General features: G+C 37.5%; 2 protein-coding genes and 1 non-coding gene across 6 annotated transcripts; 1 reads left to right on the forward strand and 2 right to left on the reverse strand.

Moving 5' to 3' along the window:
• Positions 1 to 658: 658 nt before the first annotated feature.
• IKBIP (IKBKB interacting protein) lies at positions 659 to 9,574 on the forward strand. Of its 2 annotated transcripts, none has more exons than XM_063308713.1 (3): positions 659 to 1,011; positions 1,849 to 1,966; positions 7,419 to 9,574. In XM_063308713.1, exons 1-3 carry the CDS (start codon positions 854 to 856, stop codon positions 8,124 to 8,126), a joined length of 984 nt encoding a protein of 327 aa, XP_063164783.1. In that variant the 5' UTR covers positions 659 to 853; the 3' UTR covers positions 8,127 to 9,574. The 2 variants fall into 2 exon arrangements, with proteins under 2 accessions (XP_063164783.1, XP_063164785.1); XM_063308715.1 differs by lacking the exon at positions 7,419 to 9,574 and adding an exon at positions 4,389 to 5,297.
• A 146-nt stretch (positions 9,575 to 9,720) lies between these two features.
• SLC25A3 (solute carrier family 25 member 3) lies at positions 9,721 to 18,803 on the reverse strand. 3 transcript variants are annotated; one of them, XM_063308711.1, is made up of 8 exons: positions 18,689 to 18,803; positions 18,376 to 18,541; positions 15,028 to 15,152; positions 12,118 to 12,297; positions 11,839 to 12,020; positions 10,608 to 10,780; positions 10,082 to 10,192; positions 9,721 to 9,996 (listed from the first exon to the last, which is right to left on the reverse strand). In XM_063308711.1, exons 2-8 carry the CDS (start codon positions 18,527 to 18,529, stop codon positions 9,836 to 9,838), a joined length of 1,086 nt encoding a protein of 361 aa, XP_063164781.1. In that variant the 5' UTR covers positions 18,530 to 18,541; positions 18,689 to 18,803; the 3' UTR covers positions 9,721 to 9,835. The 3 variants fall into 3 exon arrangements, with proteins under 3 accessions (XP_063164781.1, XP_063164782.1, XP_063164780.1); XM_063308712.1 differs by lacking the exon at positions 15,028 to 15,152 and adding an exon at positions 15,296 to 15,420; XM_063308710.1 differs by lacking the exon at positions 15,028 to 15,152 and adding an exon at positions 15,296 to 15,423.
• On the reverse strand, positions 11,485 to 11,723 carry LOC134501694 (small nucleolar RNA SNORA53). The gene has a single exon (XR_010068380.1). It is a non-coding gene; the product is annotated as a small nucleolar RNA SNORA53 (small nucleolar RNA).
• Positions 18,804 to 20,068: the final 1,265 nt, after the last annotated feature.

Consider the following 20,068-nt stretch of genomic DNA (forward strand, 5'->3'; position numbering starts at 1 on the left):
CTGCCCCCGGGACTGGCACTCGGGAACTAGCGGCCGCTTCCTCCTTCAAGAGGCGAATCGAGGAGGCAAAGAGCAAGAGGGGCGGAGTAAAGCAAAGGGCGAGCCTCGGACAAAGTTTCTCGGGAAAGGGTAGCTCGGAAGACAGAGCGAGCCGCCGCCCGGCAGCCACGAGGCTCCGAGCGAACAAAGCCGACGCCTCGTGCCCGAGCCACTCGCCCACCGTTTTGGCCCAGCTCGCGCCCGGCAAAGCAGGGAGACCGCTGTGACAGCCCGCGAGCGCGCGCCTCCCCGCCCCCCGCGCCGCGTTCACCACGACACTCTCCCCGCCCACATTGACTGGCAAGGGCCCGCGAAGAGAAGCGGTGGCGGAAGAGGAGGGAGCGCGCATCGCTGAGCATGCGCTTGGACGTGGCGCTCCGTCTCGGAGTGGCGGCGGCGGCGGCGGCTAAGAATCTTCCCGGAAAGCTTCGAGCGGGGTGGCGGGTCTGGAGTAAGATTAGGACTGCGACTGGCCCAAGTATTGCCCCTTCCTTTTCTGGATCACAGGTAATGGAGGATACTAAAGTGGGGGTCCAAATTGGAGAGCTGGGTAAGGGGAAAGGATTATACAGGTAACCGCAGTTCTAACTCCAGCAGTAGGGAATCAAATTCCAGAATATAGGAATAAACATATATGAAGAATACTCCGTTAGCGTTAAGTATATTTAGTGGGAAGTAAATGGCTTTGAACAAAATGGTTTTTTTTTCCTAAATAAAAGTTCACGGTTTGGGGCATATAGGAAGTTTCCTATATGGAAATAATGGAGATAATGCACTTCTTCTTCAATTCAGTGCATGAATCCTGCATCAAGACATGTTCGAAGTCAAGCGAAGGAGGAAAGCAAACATTTCCAAGCCAGATGAAGATCAACAAAAGAAACAATCAGTTTTCAAGAGTACCAAATCCATGTGGATGGATCTGCAAACAGCTTCAAGTTTGCTATCTCTTGTTGCCAGTCTAGGGCTATCATGGTAAGCAAAATTATAGGAAATCTGGTTCAGCTCGGTGGGAAGACTAGCTATCTGTTTGGTCGCTAAGAGTCCACTCCCCTTGATGGCACATAATCAATCAATGGTAAAAGACAAAAGAAGTTTTAATTCTTAATTTTGGCTGGGTGGTCAGCATTTGCATTTAAATAACCTGTTTTTATAATACTATTTTAACCTTCATTTTGTACGTATGTTAAATGTTCCATTTGTAATTGAATTATGAAGTCAAGGTAAAATGGTCTCCTTTGTATAATTGCTTGGGCGTAAAAACCTATTCTAGTGATATATGCATAGGGTTAGGCTGCCTAAGGAATTCTCTATGTCAGCTCATTGCACTATTAATGCAAAATGTCATAGCTGACCACTATTACTGAAAATAAGATTTAAATGTTAATTGAACATCAGAAGCAGGTGTTCATAAAACTATTTCTACTTAATATATGTCTGACGACTGGATTGGCTTGTTTGCTTATGTTTTATTAGTAGACTTACCTACATTTGTCTTTCCCTAAGCACCTCTAAAAATCTGCTCCTGTAGATTAATACATGTATCTGCAGCAAGAATTAACAGAATCAAAGATCAGAGATTTCTGCCTACATACCTTTTAGTAAGCAGAAGCACTTCTGATTTGTGCAAAACCATAATAAGTTCCATTGAACTATATACTTTTGTTGGAGATTAAGGTATAAACAATTCCTTATATAGCCTTTGCTGCAGATGCATTGGTAAACTGTTACTGCAATTTATCCTCAAATTGTGGAAGCAACTTTTAAGTTTTAAATGTTTTGTTGCTAATTTGGTTTTTCTACATTTCTCAGGTTTCTTTTTCAGCAGTCAGTTCAGCTGTCTGCTGTAGAGAAGAAGTATCACATATTAAAGGAGGAAGCTGTAAAGTTTCAAGATATGGAAAATAAAATTAGCATAATGTCTGAAAAGGTAATAATTCAGAATAGACATTGCCATAAAACTGGGTATTTCTTACTATCTGAAATATCAGGATACTTTGCATCAGACATTTACCATTTTAAGGAAAATCTGTTGAACAATTACATATACACATAAATTTAGGGTGAAAATTAAGTTGAGTAATCGAATCAGTCATTTGGTTGAAATCTAAGTAGCTAAATATATTGAAGAGTGCAATACTATGCATGCCTACTTGGAAGTAAATGCCATTGGATTCAGTGGATCTTTTCCAAAGTAAGTGTGCTTGCTTAGAAAATTGATTTACCTGCAATCCTTTTCTAATTTAGGAATAACTCCCATTGAATTTAGCTAGCCTCAGTTTGAATAAATAACACATTATTTTTTAGATCTATAACCTGCCTTTCATTCAAGTCAGTATACATAGTACTCACTCTTCCTATTTTTTTCCCACCAAGAACACTGTGAGGTAGGATTTGAACCTGGATCTCCTTAGTTCTAGTGAACAGTTTAACCACTACACTACAGTACACTACAGTTTAACAGTTGAAGTCTGAGTTAATAGCATGTTTATAATGATCTAGCATCTGAAATTTTCAGTATAGTTTTAAAAATGATTTTTGGAAAATCATACCCAATGATTTTGGGTATGGGGAAAATCATACCCCATGAATGCTTCCATACACAACTGAGCTCTCCTGCTCATCAGTTTTGTCTTTTGAAATCATGTCTAGTAAAGAATGCCAGAGAGTAATTGCTATAATCAACGTACATATTGTTGTGTTACACTTTGATACTAAGGTTAATTCAAAATGCATTTAATCTGTGGCTAAAGAAATAATTTGAATATGAATAACCCTGACCTGTACGCTTTAACTGTATGAGTTTGTATGTCAGATTTATGGTCCTAAAGCTTTGCATTTATTTTGGAGCCGCTTAAAAGTGATGTAAATGTGCATCAACAGAAAGCCCTGTACTGCAGTGGTGAAGATACTGGACTAGGAGTGGCAAGACCCAGGTTCTTGTCTACCCTCAGCCACGAAAACTCACTCTGATTTCTCTTCAGATTATATAAATCTTTTAATTAAGATCACTGGGTGATCATGGGCAATCACTTTTTCTCAGTCCAACTGACAAGGCTATTAGGGAGAAAAATAGGAAAGAGTGCTATGTACACTGTCTTGACCTAAATGAAAGGTGGGACATAAATTTGACACTCAAATGAATTCTAGATTTTTTTCATTTGCCCATAGAAAGTTTTGCTGCAATATTTTTATATTCATGAAACAGAACTGTTGAACTGTAACAATTAAATTCTGCTATTCAGTAGAATTGGCAATACTGTACATACTTTTAAAAGCTATTCATACTATGTTTGGGCTTAACTGAAATAGAGTTGCAGGCTTATATTAATTTTCTTATATTTCATGCTAAAGTGACTGCTTAAGACTGACTGTCTTAAGCAAACTTATTTGAAAATTTGTCCCTTGACCAGAGTTTTACTTAAATAGTAAACATGTGTAGGCTGCAAAAAGATTCTTATTAACATATTCTTCTTTTATAAAAGAAAATAAGCTAAGAATCTGAAAGAAAATAAAAATAATAAGGTTGCTTATTTTTAAAGCTGCAAAATAAAGCATTCTTTTAGAAATGAAAATAAACTTAATCTCTGACAGTAATGTGCCCTTTTAGTACTGCTGTATAGGAAATCTGTATAGGAAATCTGTTCCTTCTAGCTTAGTATTGAAGAACTAATTCAGAAGTAAGTCAATATACCTATATTAATCCTTCATTATTGCAAAACATTATATAATGAAAATGAAATTTTAATGAAAACAGGTTTTTATTAAAAAAAGTAAACAAATACAGTATAGTATATAGCTGTTTAGTGAATCTATATTTTTTGGAAAGCTTTCTGCATTCAAATGTACTGGTGGTGTTGCTTTCTACAATTGTAGTAATAAAGGAGTTAGGTGTAGCCTTTGATAATCCCCACATTTTATTGATGAATTTCAGCAGCAGTTACTCTGCTGCTGCTTTTGTTCTTCTTCCTTCCCACTTTTAATACAAACTGTTTTCCCTTCTCTTCCTTTTATCCCTGTCCCCTCCTATTACCCCTCTATTTGCCTTTCTATGTTTACTTAGCACAACTTGTCTGGTTTCTTTCATTGCTTGGAAGCTGTCTTTTGAACAGTTAAATAATTACATTATTTATTTTAAAGTACTGTAGTAATTACTTTTGCTTTGTATTTGTCTTGCCCCCACATTTTAAATAGTTTTGATGTTCTTCTGTCCCTTTGCAGTTTGCCTTTTGACATGCCATTCAAAGGGCCATAGTCAGACGAAATTTAAATACACTATATATATCTTAAGGGTAATTTGTATATACAAACAAGTAAGTGAAGATGGACATTGTTTTGTGTTAAAAATGCAGTTTGCATCTTCGAGTGTCCTGCAGGAGGCTGCTTCATATGTTTCCATGATAACCAGTTTTGAGCAAGAAGTATCTAGCCTTCATAACTTCATAGAGGATATTCAAAACAGTGAAAAGACAAGCTCTAAAAAGTTTCAGACTATTAGCAAGAACTTTGAAAACGTAGTAGACTCCTGGAAAAGAAGCATGTCTGAGATGGATTCAAATACCAGCAACTTAAAATTGGAAACAAAGATTTTACATAGAGAAATAACCTCCCAGATCAATACAGTAGATCAGGGACTAAAAAAACTTTCTGAAAGACTGAAAGACCTAGAAGACAGTACAGTAAGGAATCTTAAAACATTAAATAGGCAAGAGGAAGATGAACTGATAAAGATTGAAGAGCAGCTGCAGTTGGATAAAAAGACAGCTAAAATATTAAAACAAGAGCACAACAGTCTTTTGGTCAGAAGTAATTATCTGTACCAGAAACTTGTACTTTCTGAACACAAACTGAAGGAATGCAAGAACTATTTACCAGCAATAGAGCATGCTATTTATTCCATTCTTAGACTATCAAATGAGCTTGTTGCCGCAGAAAGAAAAAAAGAAGACATGATTACAAAGATATTCACTGTAGAAAATGAAATGATGAAAGCTATTTCTGAGATAACAAACATACAGAACACTCTTGAAAGCATGCAGCATGAAGCATTGTAACACTGTAGAATGAACCATTAATGTTACAAGAAAAGATTGAAGATTTTGCAGAAGCAGCAGAAGAAACCCATCATAGTGTGAACAGTATTGATACAGTAGCTGTATAATCTTAAAATTACTTTGGCTGCCATTTATATTCTGGGGGACACATGTGCACAAAGAAAATAAATATTGGAAGATTTTTTCAAATATTAACCATACTGGAAACATGCCCATGTATTTATTTATAGACATGTTGCAAATAATTTGGTGATTATTAAGCTCATTATTTTGGTTATATGTCATTGAGTCAGTTTTCACCACATAGACGTTCCTCAGGATGATTTGTCACAAACCTGACTTTTCAAGACTTCCAATGGTGCATCCCATTGCCATTGTAATCAAGCCATCCACCTTGCTGTTGGTTGACCTTCCACCTATGCCAGCATTATAGATTTCTTAAGAGAACTAGATCTTTGCATAACATGCCTAAAAGCTGATAAGCCTGGTCATTTGTGCCTCAAGTGAGAGCTCTGTACCGATTTTGTCTATGATCCATTTGTTTTCTTCACTATCCATGGTATTCTCAGGAGTCTTCTCCAACATCAAAGTTCAAAAGCATCAATACTGATTCTATCCTCCTTCAATGTCCAACTTTTACTTCATCGAATATCACAGGGAAAAAACCATTGCCTGCATGATACATCCCAGCATCTGAATATCTTTTCTAGGCCTTCATTGCTGCCCTATCAAGTACTAATCTGTAATATATTTCTTAACTGCTGGTTCTTTACTGGTGATATAAAAGGCGGAAACTATCCACCACCTCTGTGTCTTCAGTCAATTTCTAAGGCTGGTTGCTGTACCTGTTACTAATTTGGATTTTATAGTTAATTATCATTTTTTTTCACTGCTCCTTGACTTTCATTAGAACTTGCAGATCATCCACATTTTCAGTTATCACAATAGTTCATCAGCAGCGCACAGGTTACTGGTGTTCCTCTGTCCTTACCTTATTGGGGCTAGAAGGGTCCTTCTTTCGTGCTGGTGCAGCTGGGACCTTCTTTCATGCAACTGCCTCAAAGTCAAGTGCACAAAGGCAGGCCCCTTCTAGATGGGTCCTTCTTTCACAAAAGAAGGCCCTGGTTGGTGCGCAAATGGAGGCCCTGGATGGCACGTGAACAGAGGAGCAAGCCACAAACTGAGACCCTGGGCAGGGTGTGAGAGAAGCCCTGGTGGCACTGACGTGAAAGGTGGCACAAAGAAAGCCCCGGCCTGTACAGTAGTGGTGTGCAGTGCAGTGGGTAGGGCTGGGCAGCAGGAGCAGCTGGCAGCAGTGGGTAGGCGAGCAGCCAAAAACCAATTGTAAATGCAAGTGGGTCCAAATGGCCTGAATTTTGTTCACGTGACCATGGGGGCACTGCAACGGCCGGAACTTCAATGATTGGTTGTAAGTTTCTTCGTTCAACGCTACCGTAATTTTGAACGTCACTGAATGAATGGATGTTCTGCGAGGACTACCTATACATAGAAGTCTTTATAGGTACAAGCAGTTAAGCTTGATTCTTCTATGATACAGATAATAAGGCAGCTGTGTAACTAACCAGTCTGGTGTAGTAGATAAGGAGTTATGATTGGTAGTAGGAAGACCAAGATTCAGGTTCCCCTTCAGCATGGTAGTTCACTGGATGACCTTGGACCAGTCATTTTCTCTTACCCCAACAAACCCACAGGGTAAATGTGGGGAAAAATAGGTAGAAGAAATGCTAAGTGGATCACCTTAAGCTTCTGAAGGAAAGGCAGGATACAAATTTAAGAAAGTATACCACATCGAATCTTAAGAGTGCTTTTTAAACTCCACCTAAATCTATTAAATTTAAAGATACTTTTTTTTGTAAAATACTGCACAATGTACATAAAATTGCCACAAATCATAATTTGCTTTTGTGTTCTAAGCTTTTTTCTTTACTGAACACTATCTCACTCTCAACCTAGCGAAGTTTAAAAAGACCCTGATGTTACTAGTTTTATGTTGCTCTAAGACGCAGACAGTCAGACAAAAAGACACTGGGAGGAAATCACATGAGAATGTTTAACAAGTCAGTGGGGGCTTCTCATAACTCCATTGCTTGTACAGAACCACTATATCCAGCTGGTATAATGTTAGCATAAAAAGCTCTCAAACCATATCCTTTATTTAATGAGCTAAGGAAAGAATCTAAGAATATCCCCCTTTTTTTTCATGACAGCTTACTGATAAAACTGGAGAATTTTAAATTACCTTTCATTGCAGGAAATCTGAATTTTAAATTTCAATGTAATTTTCTTATCAGACTTTTCACTTTTTAGTGTGAGATGGTACTAAGTTTGACAAAGCAACTGGAAGATCTCAATATAATTCCTCAGATGAAACACCTGCAAGAGGAGATTAACATCATGCAGATAAAATCCACTTGGTTAATTCAAGAAGAGGAGGAGCTCCAGCAAAATTTAACATCTCTCTTTGATGCAGTTGCTAAATATGAGGAAAAAACTAAGGCCATCTCTGTAACAATTGCAGCTGTGAAGACTGACATTAGACGCATTTCAGGTCTTCAAACAGATACGACCTTATTAATAGAGAATCTAGAAATTCTAGAAGACAAAGTAAATAAAGTTGAGAAGGACATAATACAGAGTATAGGGAACCTTCTTACAAATAGCATTGACAGGACTACGAAACTACAAAATATTGCATCTGAAAATACCAGAGAAGTAAAGGACATTAAGGTGAAATCATTTGAGCTGAATGCAAATTTTACCAAGCAATTCAATAAATTTTTAGATTTGGAAAGTGATAGAGCTAAAGTGCTGACAACAGTAGCCTTTGCAAATGATTTAAAACCTAAAGTCCACAATTTAAAGAATGATTTGGCACATTTGCTACTTCTATTAGATGAATTAACATTACGAATAGGAAGACTGCTTGGGGATCTATCAGAAAGACAGAAGGAACTTGCTCTCCTGAATAAAAAATTAACTAATTTAACTTCAATTCAGACTGAAACTGAGGGATGAATCAGTATTTCAGATAGGTACATATCTAAGAACATTTCAGGCCTAACAAATCAGAGCACCTTGCTCTGACAAAATGTTAGATGCTAAAACAAAATTAGAAAAGTAAACTTCTGCTGTATATAGCAAATTCAATTTCCAAACAGGAAATTTTGTTTCTATGTCTGAATTAGACATTTTTCACCAAGTGAAACCACTAGATTTTTAAATTATCAGTAAAAACCTAGTGATACCTTCAACTTTTTATTTAATTATTTGATTTCTATAGCTGCCCATCTCAGCAAGTGAGTCAGGCTCAGCAAGTCACTCCGGGTGGCTTTGGTGAAAATCTGGTAAGATTTAGATTTGCAGTATGTTTTCAGCAAAACATTCCTGGCGTATTTGTAAAACAAGAGAAAAATATTGGAGAATTTTTGATGTAAGGGATTCAGGGTTTTAGTAGTTAGACAATACCATTGTATTTCATTAAGCATTTTTATATTAAAAATATTTTTGTTGCTTGCTTTCTTGTGCCAGCTGTAATTCATTAATATGAGATGGGCAGCTATATAATTCAAGTAAATAATTTTGTATCTGTTAGACATGCTATGTAGGGACACGGTGGCACTGCGGGTTAAATCGCTGAGTTGCTGAGGTTGCCGATCGGAAGGTCGGCGGTTCGAATCCGCATGACGGGGTGAGCTCCTGTTGCTAGTCCCGGCTCCTGCCAACCTAGCAGTTTGAAAACATGCAAATGTGAGTAGATTAATAGGTACCGCTTCAGCAGGCAGGTAACCATTCCGTTTAGTCATGCCAGCCACATGACCACAGAGGAAGTGTCTACAGACAAATGCCGGCTCTTTGGCTTTGAAACAGAGATGAGCACCACTCCCTAGAGTCGGACACGACTGGACTTAATGTCAAGGGAAACCTTTACCTTTACTAGACATGATATGGTGGGATGCTCCTTTCTAACCAGCCTCAGCAAGCCACCTTCAAGACTTAAGAAACAATCTTACATTTATGGTTTTTACAAATTTATCTATGTACTGCTGAAAACGTAGCAAACCTTTCTTTTTGATTCTGAACTTCATAACCAAGTTATCTTAAAGACAGTTTCTAGTTTTAAATATTTCCATAGAAGATGACTATGGTATTAGGTGTATGTGTAAACTCATACATGTGATTCAAACTGAATGCTTGTTGAGGTAGGTCCTATCTGGAAGTAAATGTATTTATGGCATATCATTGCAATTTTTCATTTCTATTCTCTTAGTTTGCTTGTGACAACAATAAAGGTTATATTCCTGCCTAATGTATTTTTTTCCCTAGCAGTTTCTCAGATTAAAGAATTTTGCTGTATTGCACCACTGCTTGTATACATGATTATATGATCACCCATTTAGATCACTGTTTCAAAAAACATTTAACTCACATTAGAACAAATTATTAAATATCAATGTAAAAATAAAGTATGTGCATTGTTTCCCTTCCTTTCAGATTTAGGAGGGTTAAAGGCAGAACTTTGCAAATAAAAGACCATTTTCATTAGTATGTTGGTTCTCTTGGTTAGGATGACAGCATTTCCTCCTGTCAAGCTTAAAATTATGACACCAAGTCTTTCTAGTTATTGTTTATTTTGACAGCCTGAGCAAAAGTTTTTATTGTCCTACACTGCCACTTGAATAAAATTTCACAATGTTTCGTTATCAGCCATTCAGTCCATGAATCGTCTACTCAGTAAGACCAAGCTTTTTCTTCAAAGAATCTGGCATCTCAGGTGGAGGTGGACGAGGAAGCTTGAAATAAACTTTCACGGAGTCATAGATGAACCACTGTAGTGCTGTCAGGGTACCAATCATAATGATACGGGCAAATAGACCCTTCCATACTCCTGATGAGAAATACACTAGTGTTAGTAACTGGAAGCATTTGTAGATTCTTTTAAGAAAAGCTTTTATTTTGATACTGATACTCACCCTTGAATCCCAGCCTCTTCAGCACTGCCATAGCTGAACTGCCTTTTTCTTTGTTCAACACAGACACCACAGAATCAGCAGGATGTGAGACAATGGCACAGAAGACACCAGCTGAAAAAAATTAATTTTAAATTATTTGTTAGCATATTATGATTAGTATAGAAACACAATGTCTGAGTCACTAATTCAGAGAATTGTTACTTTTGGGAACGTACACATTTCTCAATACTTCTGGAAAGTCTGGGTTTACAGACAACAATGGCTTCAGGATACAAAGGAATCTGTTACAAAAACAGAAAACTACATACAATGTTACAGGATGGATAGATATTTATAAGGGGTGCTTCAAGTGGCTTTATATTAAGTATAAATTTCCCTGTAACTGCAACAACTATTTATCCTTATTAAAATTATTAGCTATTACCCAAACTGAAAATTAGCATTTTGTTATATCATATTGGAAAAAGCTGGTCTATTGCAACTATTACTATCACATTTTTTTGAAAGTTGAGAAATGTTTCCTTACCAATATAGCCTGCTATAAATGTAACAACCAGCTGTTCTGGCTTTGAACATTCACTCCTTGGTTTGGGAACAACGTATTTGTAAAGAGCTTCCACAGTTCTTTCAAAGCAGGCAAACTTCATCATCGTGTATGGAATCTGCCTCATCCACAATGGAGCAACTCCTTTGTAGAAACTGCAAAACAATCAGAAATTAGGAAACTTTCTTGAGCTTTTATTAAAGGGAATTATAAATTAAAGAGTTTACTTCTACTGTCCCACAAGAAAACTCCTAAAAGAAGAGGTATAAATCTTTTCTGAGTATGTTAAAATTTTACTTGAAGATGAAAATCCTAAAATAACAGGTAACAGTCAAATTTTTAACTATGGCTATAAAAACAAGGTTTTTAGTAGTAAATCAATGAGTTGGGGTTTTAAATATATTATGTAATATATATTAAAGATTTTACTTGTTAAATTGTTTTACCTAATGTCAAATTTTGGATTATATTTGTGACTTCCTATTTGGACCTTTTGGCCATAAATAAAATTGATTGAACTCCTAAAAGAAGAGGTGTAAATTTAGTGATTTGCATGCAGAACATTCAGAATCAATTATTAGCATTTGCAGAAAGCCTGGTGAGATCTGTGCTACCAGATTAGTCTGAATGAAAGGGAATCTACAACAACTAGAAGTCAACTCAAGCCCTTTAGGTACAGTGAGCAAAATCATGCCAAAGGTGGTCAAACTCTAGTTTTTAGTAGTCGATCAGATTCAACTCGGAAGCTCCATAAAATTAAAATAATTAGGTGATGTTAATTTTTAGAAAGGAAGAATGGCTATATAAGCCCTTCCTAACTTTATAGTAATTGCAAAAACAATTTAGCAGCCTTTTATAGAATGTCCACACTCCAGCCAAATTCTGATAGGAGGAATGACATATAGTACAGCCATTTCTATCAGAATATAAGCGGCTAGAATGAAGGTATAGTATTCTTACATGCCAATGACTCAAGCATCTTTGACTGTGCAACCATAAAGTTGCTGATCCCTCTTAGCTGGAGCTACTCATGACAAAATCTGTAAGCAGAACTCAGCAAAGAGAAACCAAACAAAGATGGATCTAAGGGAGCATGTTGGCACATACTGTTTCAGAACTGTTGCAATACAATCTGAATATGTCCTTAACTTGCCATTATGATAGATTTAATAACTCATATAATAAGCCTGTATAGGAAATTTCAAATACTTACGCCCAAAGACGTTCTTCTGCAAACATTTTGGGGACTGCTTGCCTCAATGTATTAGCATATCCAGGCTGTGTCTGAATGCGAACCTTAGCAGCTTCCATTGGAGCCAGAGCAATATCAGCAAAGAACTCTGCACTGGCAGATGCAGCTAAATACAATGATGTACGCCACAAATATGCATTTTCCTAAAACATTGTAGCAAATCAGAAATAGTCATATAACTTCTACTGGACAAATCACAAGAAGTTAAGCTAAGTCTATGAGGTGCAAATAAGAGCTTACCTCTCCCAAAATGTTACCATACAGGATTTTGAAAACTTCATAAAAACCAAATTTGCAAAGCCCTTGCATGGAATAGCCAAAAAAAGTTGGAGCCCATCCCTTTGCCAAGCCACGAACACCATCTTCTTTGACAGTAATTGAAAATCCACTGAAGATGCTCCTATATTTTTGAGGATCCACCTGAACAAGTTTTACAAAAACCAGTTAAAATAAGCAACATCATAAATGATTGCATACAGGTAGTCCTCGTTGAATCACCACTCGTTCAGCAACTGAAGTTATGAAGTTATGATGGCCCTGAATGAGAGGGACTTACAACAAGTGCTTGTACTTGTGGCCATCACAGAGTCCCTGCGGTCAGGTGATTGTGATTTGGGCACCTGGCAACCGGCTCACAATCCTGTCATCACAGCATCCCATGATTATGTGATCACCATCTATGTCCTTCGCTGCCAGCTTCCGAAAAGTCAAGTCAATGGGCAAGCTGGTAGGAGGTTGCAAATGGCGATTACATGACTGTGGGGTGCTGCGACCATGCAGGATTTGCCTAACAGCAGTGACTGGGACTGCAGCAACTGCCCTCTAAGCCAGTGCAGTCACATGATGTCACGCTTTATGACCGCATTGCTTAATGATGGAGTTGCCAGTCCCAATTACCATCGTTAAGTGAGGACTACCTGTATTATACAGTTTAAATGTGCAGATATGCAAATCACAGATATGATAGAAGCCTCATTAAAGAGGAGTTAGAGCTGTATCAGATGGCTGACAGACTAGAATGAAGGGAAAGATCAGACAGTAATGTTAAGTTGCAAGGTAAAGTTAGGGAACATCAGGAAAGGCTTTGAAGTAGAGAATAAGAAAAAACTGAAAAGCATTAACAGGAAAGTACAGGGCTTCCAAATTTTGAAGCTGCTAAACTATACAAAATATAAAATATAAATAGGGAACTTTAACTAGAGTCCTAATTGTCTTATCAGCATACTGCAGTATCTCCTAGTTGTTGAGATTGTGGGCAACAGTATGTTGGCTTGCAAGATAGTTTCTAGATTAGATATCCTTGTTTATATACAATAGTGTAAGCATGCTTGGCTTTGCTTGTGGTGTACTGGCCAAAATGAGCCAAAATTGACTGGTACTGTGTTCTTCGTGTAAGCAGAGAATGATGAATGTCATGAAGGAGATTAAGGCAATAATGTTTTTTAGTTAAGATAGATAAAAAGCAGACTAGTTTATGTGAAAATCTCAATCAAAAGTATGATCGGTAGTGATGGTCAATATTCATAAGCTCACGTTGTGATCTCCATGTTCTATGGAAGATTGCAACTTGGAATGTAAAAGTCTATGGTAAGCAGCATGAATTTAACACTTTAAATTAATGAAAGAAAAACAGGTTTTCTGTGTATGAAACTAAGAGAGATCTTAATGAAAGTAATCTGGTATATACTTGATGATTGATGAGTTGATTAATACATCCATGAAACTAAAGGTGTATGCTTTATTACACTGTATTAAAATAGTAATAATAAAATAACCAGGAATGTATTTTGGGGAAAAACTGAGCAACATTCTGAATAAATACAATTTGTGGAACCAATTATTCTATCACACAACATAACTCGATGGGTAGGAACAATATAAGATAGTACAGAAAAGTGACTGGTCCATTTTGAGACCCAAGAATGAATAACAAGAGTATGTGGTGAGCATCTGTTTAGAAACAGGTCTGTATTCTTTTAAGCAAAATCCTCATACAGAGGACTATACATATACTAACCTTGCATTGGTGAAATAACATGGTATTTTTAATGGAAATACAAATTTAAAAGTGTTAAAACAGAAAGATAGGTATCATAAAGGAGAGTATTATCCCTAAGAGAAAAATGTCATTCCCAATATTTAGGAAAATTATGCATAAATTCTTAAATGCCATGAAACAATGGAAATGTCCTAGCAGTTATTCTTGGTTTACCTAAATATGATAAAAAGTGAACTGTTTAATAATCCTAAAATACTTTATTGATAAAACATAGTATTGTTCAGATATTCAATCTCTCTGTTCCTACCTTCCTACCTCATGCCGCCCTCTACTGACTTGTTCCACTTCACTTTCCTCTTACTTCCTGGCTTTTCTGACTTCAATATAAGCAGGATTACATTTTCTGCAATATGTGTTTGGATCACAAAGTAGTAAAAAAGATTCCTCAAGACATTTAGCTGCTTTAGAAAAACATAATAGTTGAATTAATTCTGTGAAGTTATATTGTAAGATTTCTAAGCAGCTGTAATTTACTGATATTAGCTATTTTAGAATCTTACATTTGACGTAATCTTATACAACCACACACTATTAGAAATATATAATGATTCATGATTTTAAGAACTGTGAATTTATCCTAATTCCAGCATTTGCATGGTTATTTAAAAAATCGTTTGTTTTTCTTACCATCTCAGAATTGCCAAGTATGGATGCAATATTTATTTATTCAAATATGATGGCCCCCAACTCCAACCAACTCTGGGCTCAGAAAGTAAATATTATCAACATAATTTCACAATGAAGATATTTATACTGCATTTGGGTTAGAGCTGCACAGTGTTTGGCTTGGAAGCATATGTCTGAATAATTAAGTTTCCAATTGTTTATGAACGTATCAGTAGCAAATACCAAATACTACTACTGTCTTCTCAAAAACCACATATTGCCAGTTTGATTCAGTTCAAAACAGTTGTGAGAAATATTTGTTTAATGTATGCTTAAAATGACTATTATATACCCAATATTACTTGATATTCTAGTGTGTCTTGACTTTTATCAGAGTTACAAGCAATAGAAGTGTTTTTCTGGAATTCAGTATCTTATTCCAGGACAAAGGAAGTTAATCTTCTAATATTTGGCAATATACAAACCTGAATGCGACATTTCACTAAATCCAAAGGTACGACTGCTGTATGTGTCAGACCACAACTTAACACTCCACCAAAGCCACAGAGAGCAAAAAACTTGAGTGATCCATATTCACAACTATATTCTTCTGTAGTAAAGAAAAGACACACCATGCTGTTAAGCAAATCACATGCAAGGCTGAAACTTTGAGGAAATATGAATCATTAGATTAGTAAGATTTCACACTTTAGCATGCTATGTAATTCATTTCATTTGACGTGCAAATCCAACCTGAATTCGGCACTTAACAAGATCTAAGGGAACCAATGCTGTATGTGTAGTACCACAACTAATAATTCCACCAAGGCCACAAAGTATGAAGAATCTGCCAGAGCCATACGCACAGCTATATTCTTCTGCTTAAAAAGAAAAATACAAAGAAGTTGACAGAAAAATTTGTAACTTTTTGTGTCTCATTTTTAAAATTATTTAGTGTTTTCCTCTTTTCACATTCTCAGCATAATTAAAACATGGTCTCAATTTGCCCATAAATTTACAAGCAAGGATACCCTTGTTATTCATATATTAAACTATGCTGGGCAATAGGTTTTATTAGGTTTCAAAATGACATCACCTTCAAATAGAGTGATGAAACTGGGTTTGTCTGGGGATGCAGAAGAAATTAGTTAGGAATCTTGTAAAAATGGACTGATGCATTCCAGACCATGCCAATCTAGTTAATTCTTGGTATAGTTTGGCAGTTCTCTGGAAATCAATTCTCTAAACTGGAAGCCTACACTTCTGGACATGGTGTGACATACCTGGAAAACAATGTCCTTAACATCACAAACTACTTCTAGTCTGTAGGTTAACTCCTGGAAAAATGCAACGTCGCCCCCAGAATGGCCAGGTCAGCATGGTTCAGAGGGGTAAAAAATGCTTTATATACACTTAAAATTAAACCTTTATAAATTATAATCTATTGAGCAGAATGCTGCTCAAAAAAAGATCAAAGTTTTCAAGGAAAATTATCAAATAATGTTCAACATGTGAATACAATTTAAAATATAGTCATAACTATCATTCATGAAAAAATAAAAATAGATGATCATCAATTTATTTTAATGCAGTACTTTTCTGTTGCATTCCCCATACCAGAAAAAATACTAAGATTAGGACATTGTCCAATTAAATTAAAACTTATAAATATAAAGTGACTTAAAACTGAGGTATTTGTTTCATATTTAAAACAGCCTCACAGATCCTGAGATCTGATTCTACTGTAAGAACTGAACCTTTTTTTTTTATTCTTTAAGTGTATCTATACATACTCAAAGGTTATTAGAGCATCAAGAGACCAACTCTTATCTCTGCAATTATATGACTACAGCCTGATTGTTTATTCAGTAGTAGTCTTCAGCAAATCCTAAGTTATATGCAGTAATGACCACTGAACCTGAGTATTTATGAGCATCCTAATTTATACTATCTGATTAAGGCCAAGAGCCATATACATATCCCTCTGTAGATAATAAACCCTATATCCTGAGAGAATAGAATAATCGGTATGTATGCATGCATGAATGCAATGTTACAAAGCAGCAGCAACATAATGGTGTGGTGGTAAACATGTTGGACTGGTACTGGAGACCCAGGTTCAAGTCTACTCTGAGCCACAGAAATTCACTCATGACTTTGGGCCTTTCATTCTCTCCCAGCCAACCCATCAACAGAGTTGCTGTGGGGAAAAATGGGAGAAGGCAGTATGTATGTGGTGAGACTTCTTAAACAAAAAGGAGAATATAAATAAAACAAATTTAATAAATGGAGAGCCAGTGTGGTCTAGTGGTTAAGGCAACGGGCTAGAAACAGGAGACTGGGAGCTCTAGTCCCACTTTAGGCATGAAAGCTGGCTGGGTGACCTTGGGCCAGTCACTCACTCTCAGCCCAACTCACCTCACAGGGACTAGAGCTCAGTCTTCTGGTTTCTAGCCAGTTGTTGTTGTTGTTGTGGGGAAAATAGGAGGAGGAAGGAATATTTGGTACGTTCGCTGCCTTGAGATATTTATAAAAATAATAAAGGTGGGATATAAAATAATAAAAAATGTTACAAAATAAAAAAAATTATAGTACAATCAAATACAAAGTAGCATGAGCAAGACAGAATTTTTCCTTCTTTTCTTGCCTTGCTCTAAAGTAGATTCAACAACCCTCTAAAGAAGATTTTGTGGGAAGGAGAGCTGTAGAGGAAAGAGTAATCTCTTCCACCAGAATGAGGGCATAACTGAGTACAACTGACAGGTCTTCTCTTTAGGTTTAATATTTTTTAATCTCAGAAGGATGAAGCTTTATTCTCAATCAAGAGGTATATACATCCATGAATAGATACGTGAAGCAGAACTGAGATTACTGAACAAAGTAGTATGGACTGTGAAATTTCTATAAACCAAAACAGTTATAAACCAAAGCAGCATTGCTGTGAACAAAATTTACTAAGACAAGTCACCAGTAAGATTACTTTCCATCTACATTAATTTTTATATAGGCATGTATATTTTTAAAAAGTACAAATGCCAACTGAAATGAGTGCCTCATGCATCTGACAAAGGTTCTACAAGTTGTTAAAAGCCACATCAGGGTGCTGCAAGATTCAACAGTTTTGCTTTAACAGAATAACATGGATGGCCCTTGAAATTTAACAATCTAATAGGCTTCAGTGTAAATAAAACTGATGTGGTACTTGCTAAAATAACAAACAAGCATTTAAAAATATGTTACTCTTTTAAGTTCAATACCTTAATAATGCAACAAATATTGGTTATCATAAAACTTACATATTATGAATGTAGCATTTCTTTTAAAAAAATCACAACTCAATATCCCATTGATTATATTCATTATCAATTTAACACTGACCTTCAGAATCTCATTCTCAGCATTAGTTTTGTAAAAGAGAAAACCTATGGTAACTAGTTATAATGGTAACAATCTTTTTTTTTTCCACCCAGGAATTTTTCTTGGAGTAGCAACCTTTGAGGGTAAACTGTGCATCTTAAACATGGTGACCTTATAATTTTCTACTGGATGAAAGACAGGTCAGTCTCAAGGTCGCAGATCAAGGGCCTCCTCGTTCTAAATCAGGGTCGGGGTCCTAAAAGAACCACCAGGCCTTCAGGGTGGGAAAGGCAAAGCATTTGGATCTAAATTAGGTTTCATAACTTGAATAAGGGCTGGGTGACCTTACTTGTCCTCAAGAAAGTTCCACGTGGATCCCCCTACCACCTCCGTGCCATTGAAGGAACAGGCACACGAAGGAGAGGCTGAGACCCTTCCAAGGAAGGAATGCCCTTTCCCGACCACCCACGCCTCACCTTCTGCGGAAGCGGCTGCCAGGCTCCGCCGAGTGCACGAGGGCTTGTCCGATTCAATGAGGCGCTTCCTCGGGCTGGAGTTGTCTTGGTGCAACTGTAGCTGAGGAGCGTGGAATGGATTGAGCCGCACAAGCGGCGCGATAGTCGAGAACATGGCGGCAAGAAACTTCAAATGAGAGAGACACAGCCGCAGTTAGCAGCGATGCTTCTCGTACAGAACATTCACTACGGCGCGCCCAAGGACGGACTCCCACCCGCCACAGTGCAGGGATGAGAAATATTAGGCCCCCTAGCAGCTTCCTCCGTAATTTACCTCCTAAAATGGCCGAACACTCGTACTTCCACAGCCCACTTCCCGGCCGGCGATTCTTCTAAAAGGCCGAAAATCACCCTTCCTCAATGACTTTGTCCTTCTCTGACGCAAGAGGCGGGGCAACCGCCCGGAAAGTCGCGCTGCGATTGGGCGCTGAGGCCCTGGAGTGTACGTCATTTCCCTCACTTTCTCAAGAACCCCCTCCTCCAAAGCTCATTTGCTTTCGGTTCACCCCGCCCTGACTACGTCGAGATTAAGGATGGCTGTGAGGTTACATTCAACGTCATTTAGAATTTGACCCAGGCTTACGAAAGGTCGGCTGGTCCTCGGCTCTGGCTGTGTCCTGGAGGCCAATCTTGGCACGACGCCTATCACAAACCCACTTCCTTCACTGCTCCATCAGAAGCGTTAACCTCCGTCGGACAAAGTCGCCCGGAGGGCGGTGCTGCCGCCGGGCACTAGGGAAACTGCCTCTGTAGCGGCGGTGAATTCCATTCCTTCTCACCGGAAGGTCGACCTGAAAAAGGTGGAACCAGAATTGAGTCAGAGCGGTGATGCAAAATGCCCAGGACAACACAGCTTGGGTGCGGGAGATGGTCCCTGGCTGCCGCGGTACCGAGAACGATGCAGATAGCCGCGGCTGTGAGGATCACAAAAAGTGGTTTCTCTGCCGGAGAATTTCTCACATCGAATAGTCTGATTTAGCACAGCACATTTGCAAGACTCACACGTCTGCAAAAATTTGATCCAGCGAATTAAGATTGTGGACTGTAAAGGCACTAACCTTGGTATCAGATATAGTCACTTATGACCATAGAACACTGTGTGTCAGCCTTAACCTCACATCATCCATATAGGACTAAATACATGCTTGCCGCCCCCCCCCCCCCGCCCCGACATAAAGTATATTGCATTATACATAGATGCGCGCACAACTATTCAGTGAGAGAGAGAGAGAGTGTGTGTGTGTGTGTGTGTAGCTCAAGCTGGCATGGATACAATTGTGTACTTTCCTCCTAACTAACTTGAAAATAGGACAAATTTAGGTAATGAAATTTGTTAATGTGACCAAAACTCACCTTTGTAGCTGCAAATTTTGAACTTTGATCTCACCATATTTTTGCATACTTTTTTCTGACATAACTTGAGTTCTTCAAATTGCTTTGAACGCTCAAAAACTGACAATTCTTTAAGCAGATTGTACAATAAAAATGTATGATTAAAGTATTATTCATGTAAAGTTGTTTCATTTTACCTTTACTGTTTTAGAAAAAGTGTATAATAAAGTGAAAAGGCTTGAATTATGGAAAGTTTCGCATGAATATGGAGTTGAAGGTTGGTGAATGTGATAAAAGTGGTATATGATGAAAATAAACCATA

Source organism: Candoia aspera, chromosome 7 (genome assembly GCF_035149785.1).
Source record: "Candoia aspera isolate rCanAsp1 chromosome 7, rCanAsp1.hap2, whole genome shotgun sequence".
NCBI lineage: Eukaryota > Metazoa > Chordata > Lepidosauria > Squamata > Boidae > Candoia > Candoia aspera.

Excerpts from the sequence above, each read along its gene's own strand:
- IKBIP (XM_063308713.1), top strand. The coding sequence starts at position 854 with ATGTTCGAAGTCAAGCGAAGGAGGAAAGCAAACATTTCCAAGCCAGAT. Across the intron at positions 1,012-1,848 it reads GCCAGTCTAGGGCTATCATG|GTTTCTTTTTCAGCAGTCAG; the intron begins GTAAGCAAAATT and ends TACATTTCTCAG. Across the intron at positions 1,967-7,418 it reads TTAGCATAATGTCTGAAAAG|TGTGAGATGGTACTAAGTTT; the intron begins GTAATAATTCAG and ends TTCACTTTTTAG.
- SLC25A3 (XM_063308710.1), bottom strand. The coding sequence starts at position 18,529 with ATGTTCTCGACTATCGCGCCGCTTGTGCGGCTCAATCCATTCCACGCT. Across the intron at positions 10,781-11,838 it reads GCAGAAGAACGTCTTTGGGC|TTTCTACAAAGGAGTTGCTC; the intron begins GTAAGTATTTGA and ends ATTGTTTTGCAG. Across the intron at positions 10,193-10,607 it reads ATTTATAGCAGGCTATATTG|CTGGTGTCTTCTGTGCCATT; the intron begins GTAAGGAAACAT and ends AATTTTTTTCAG.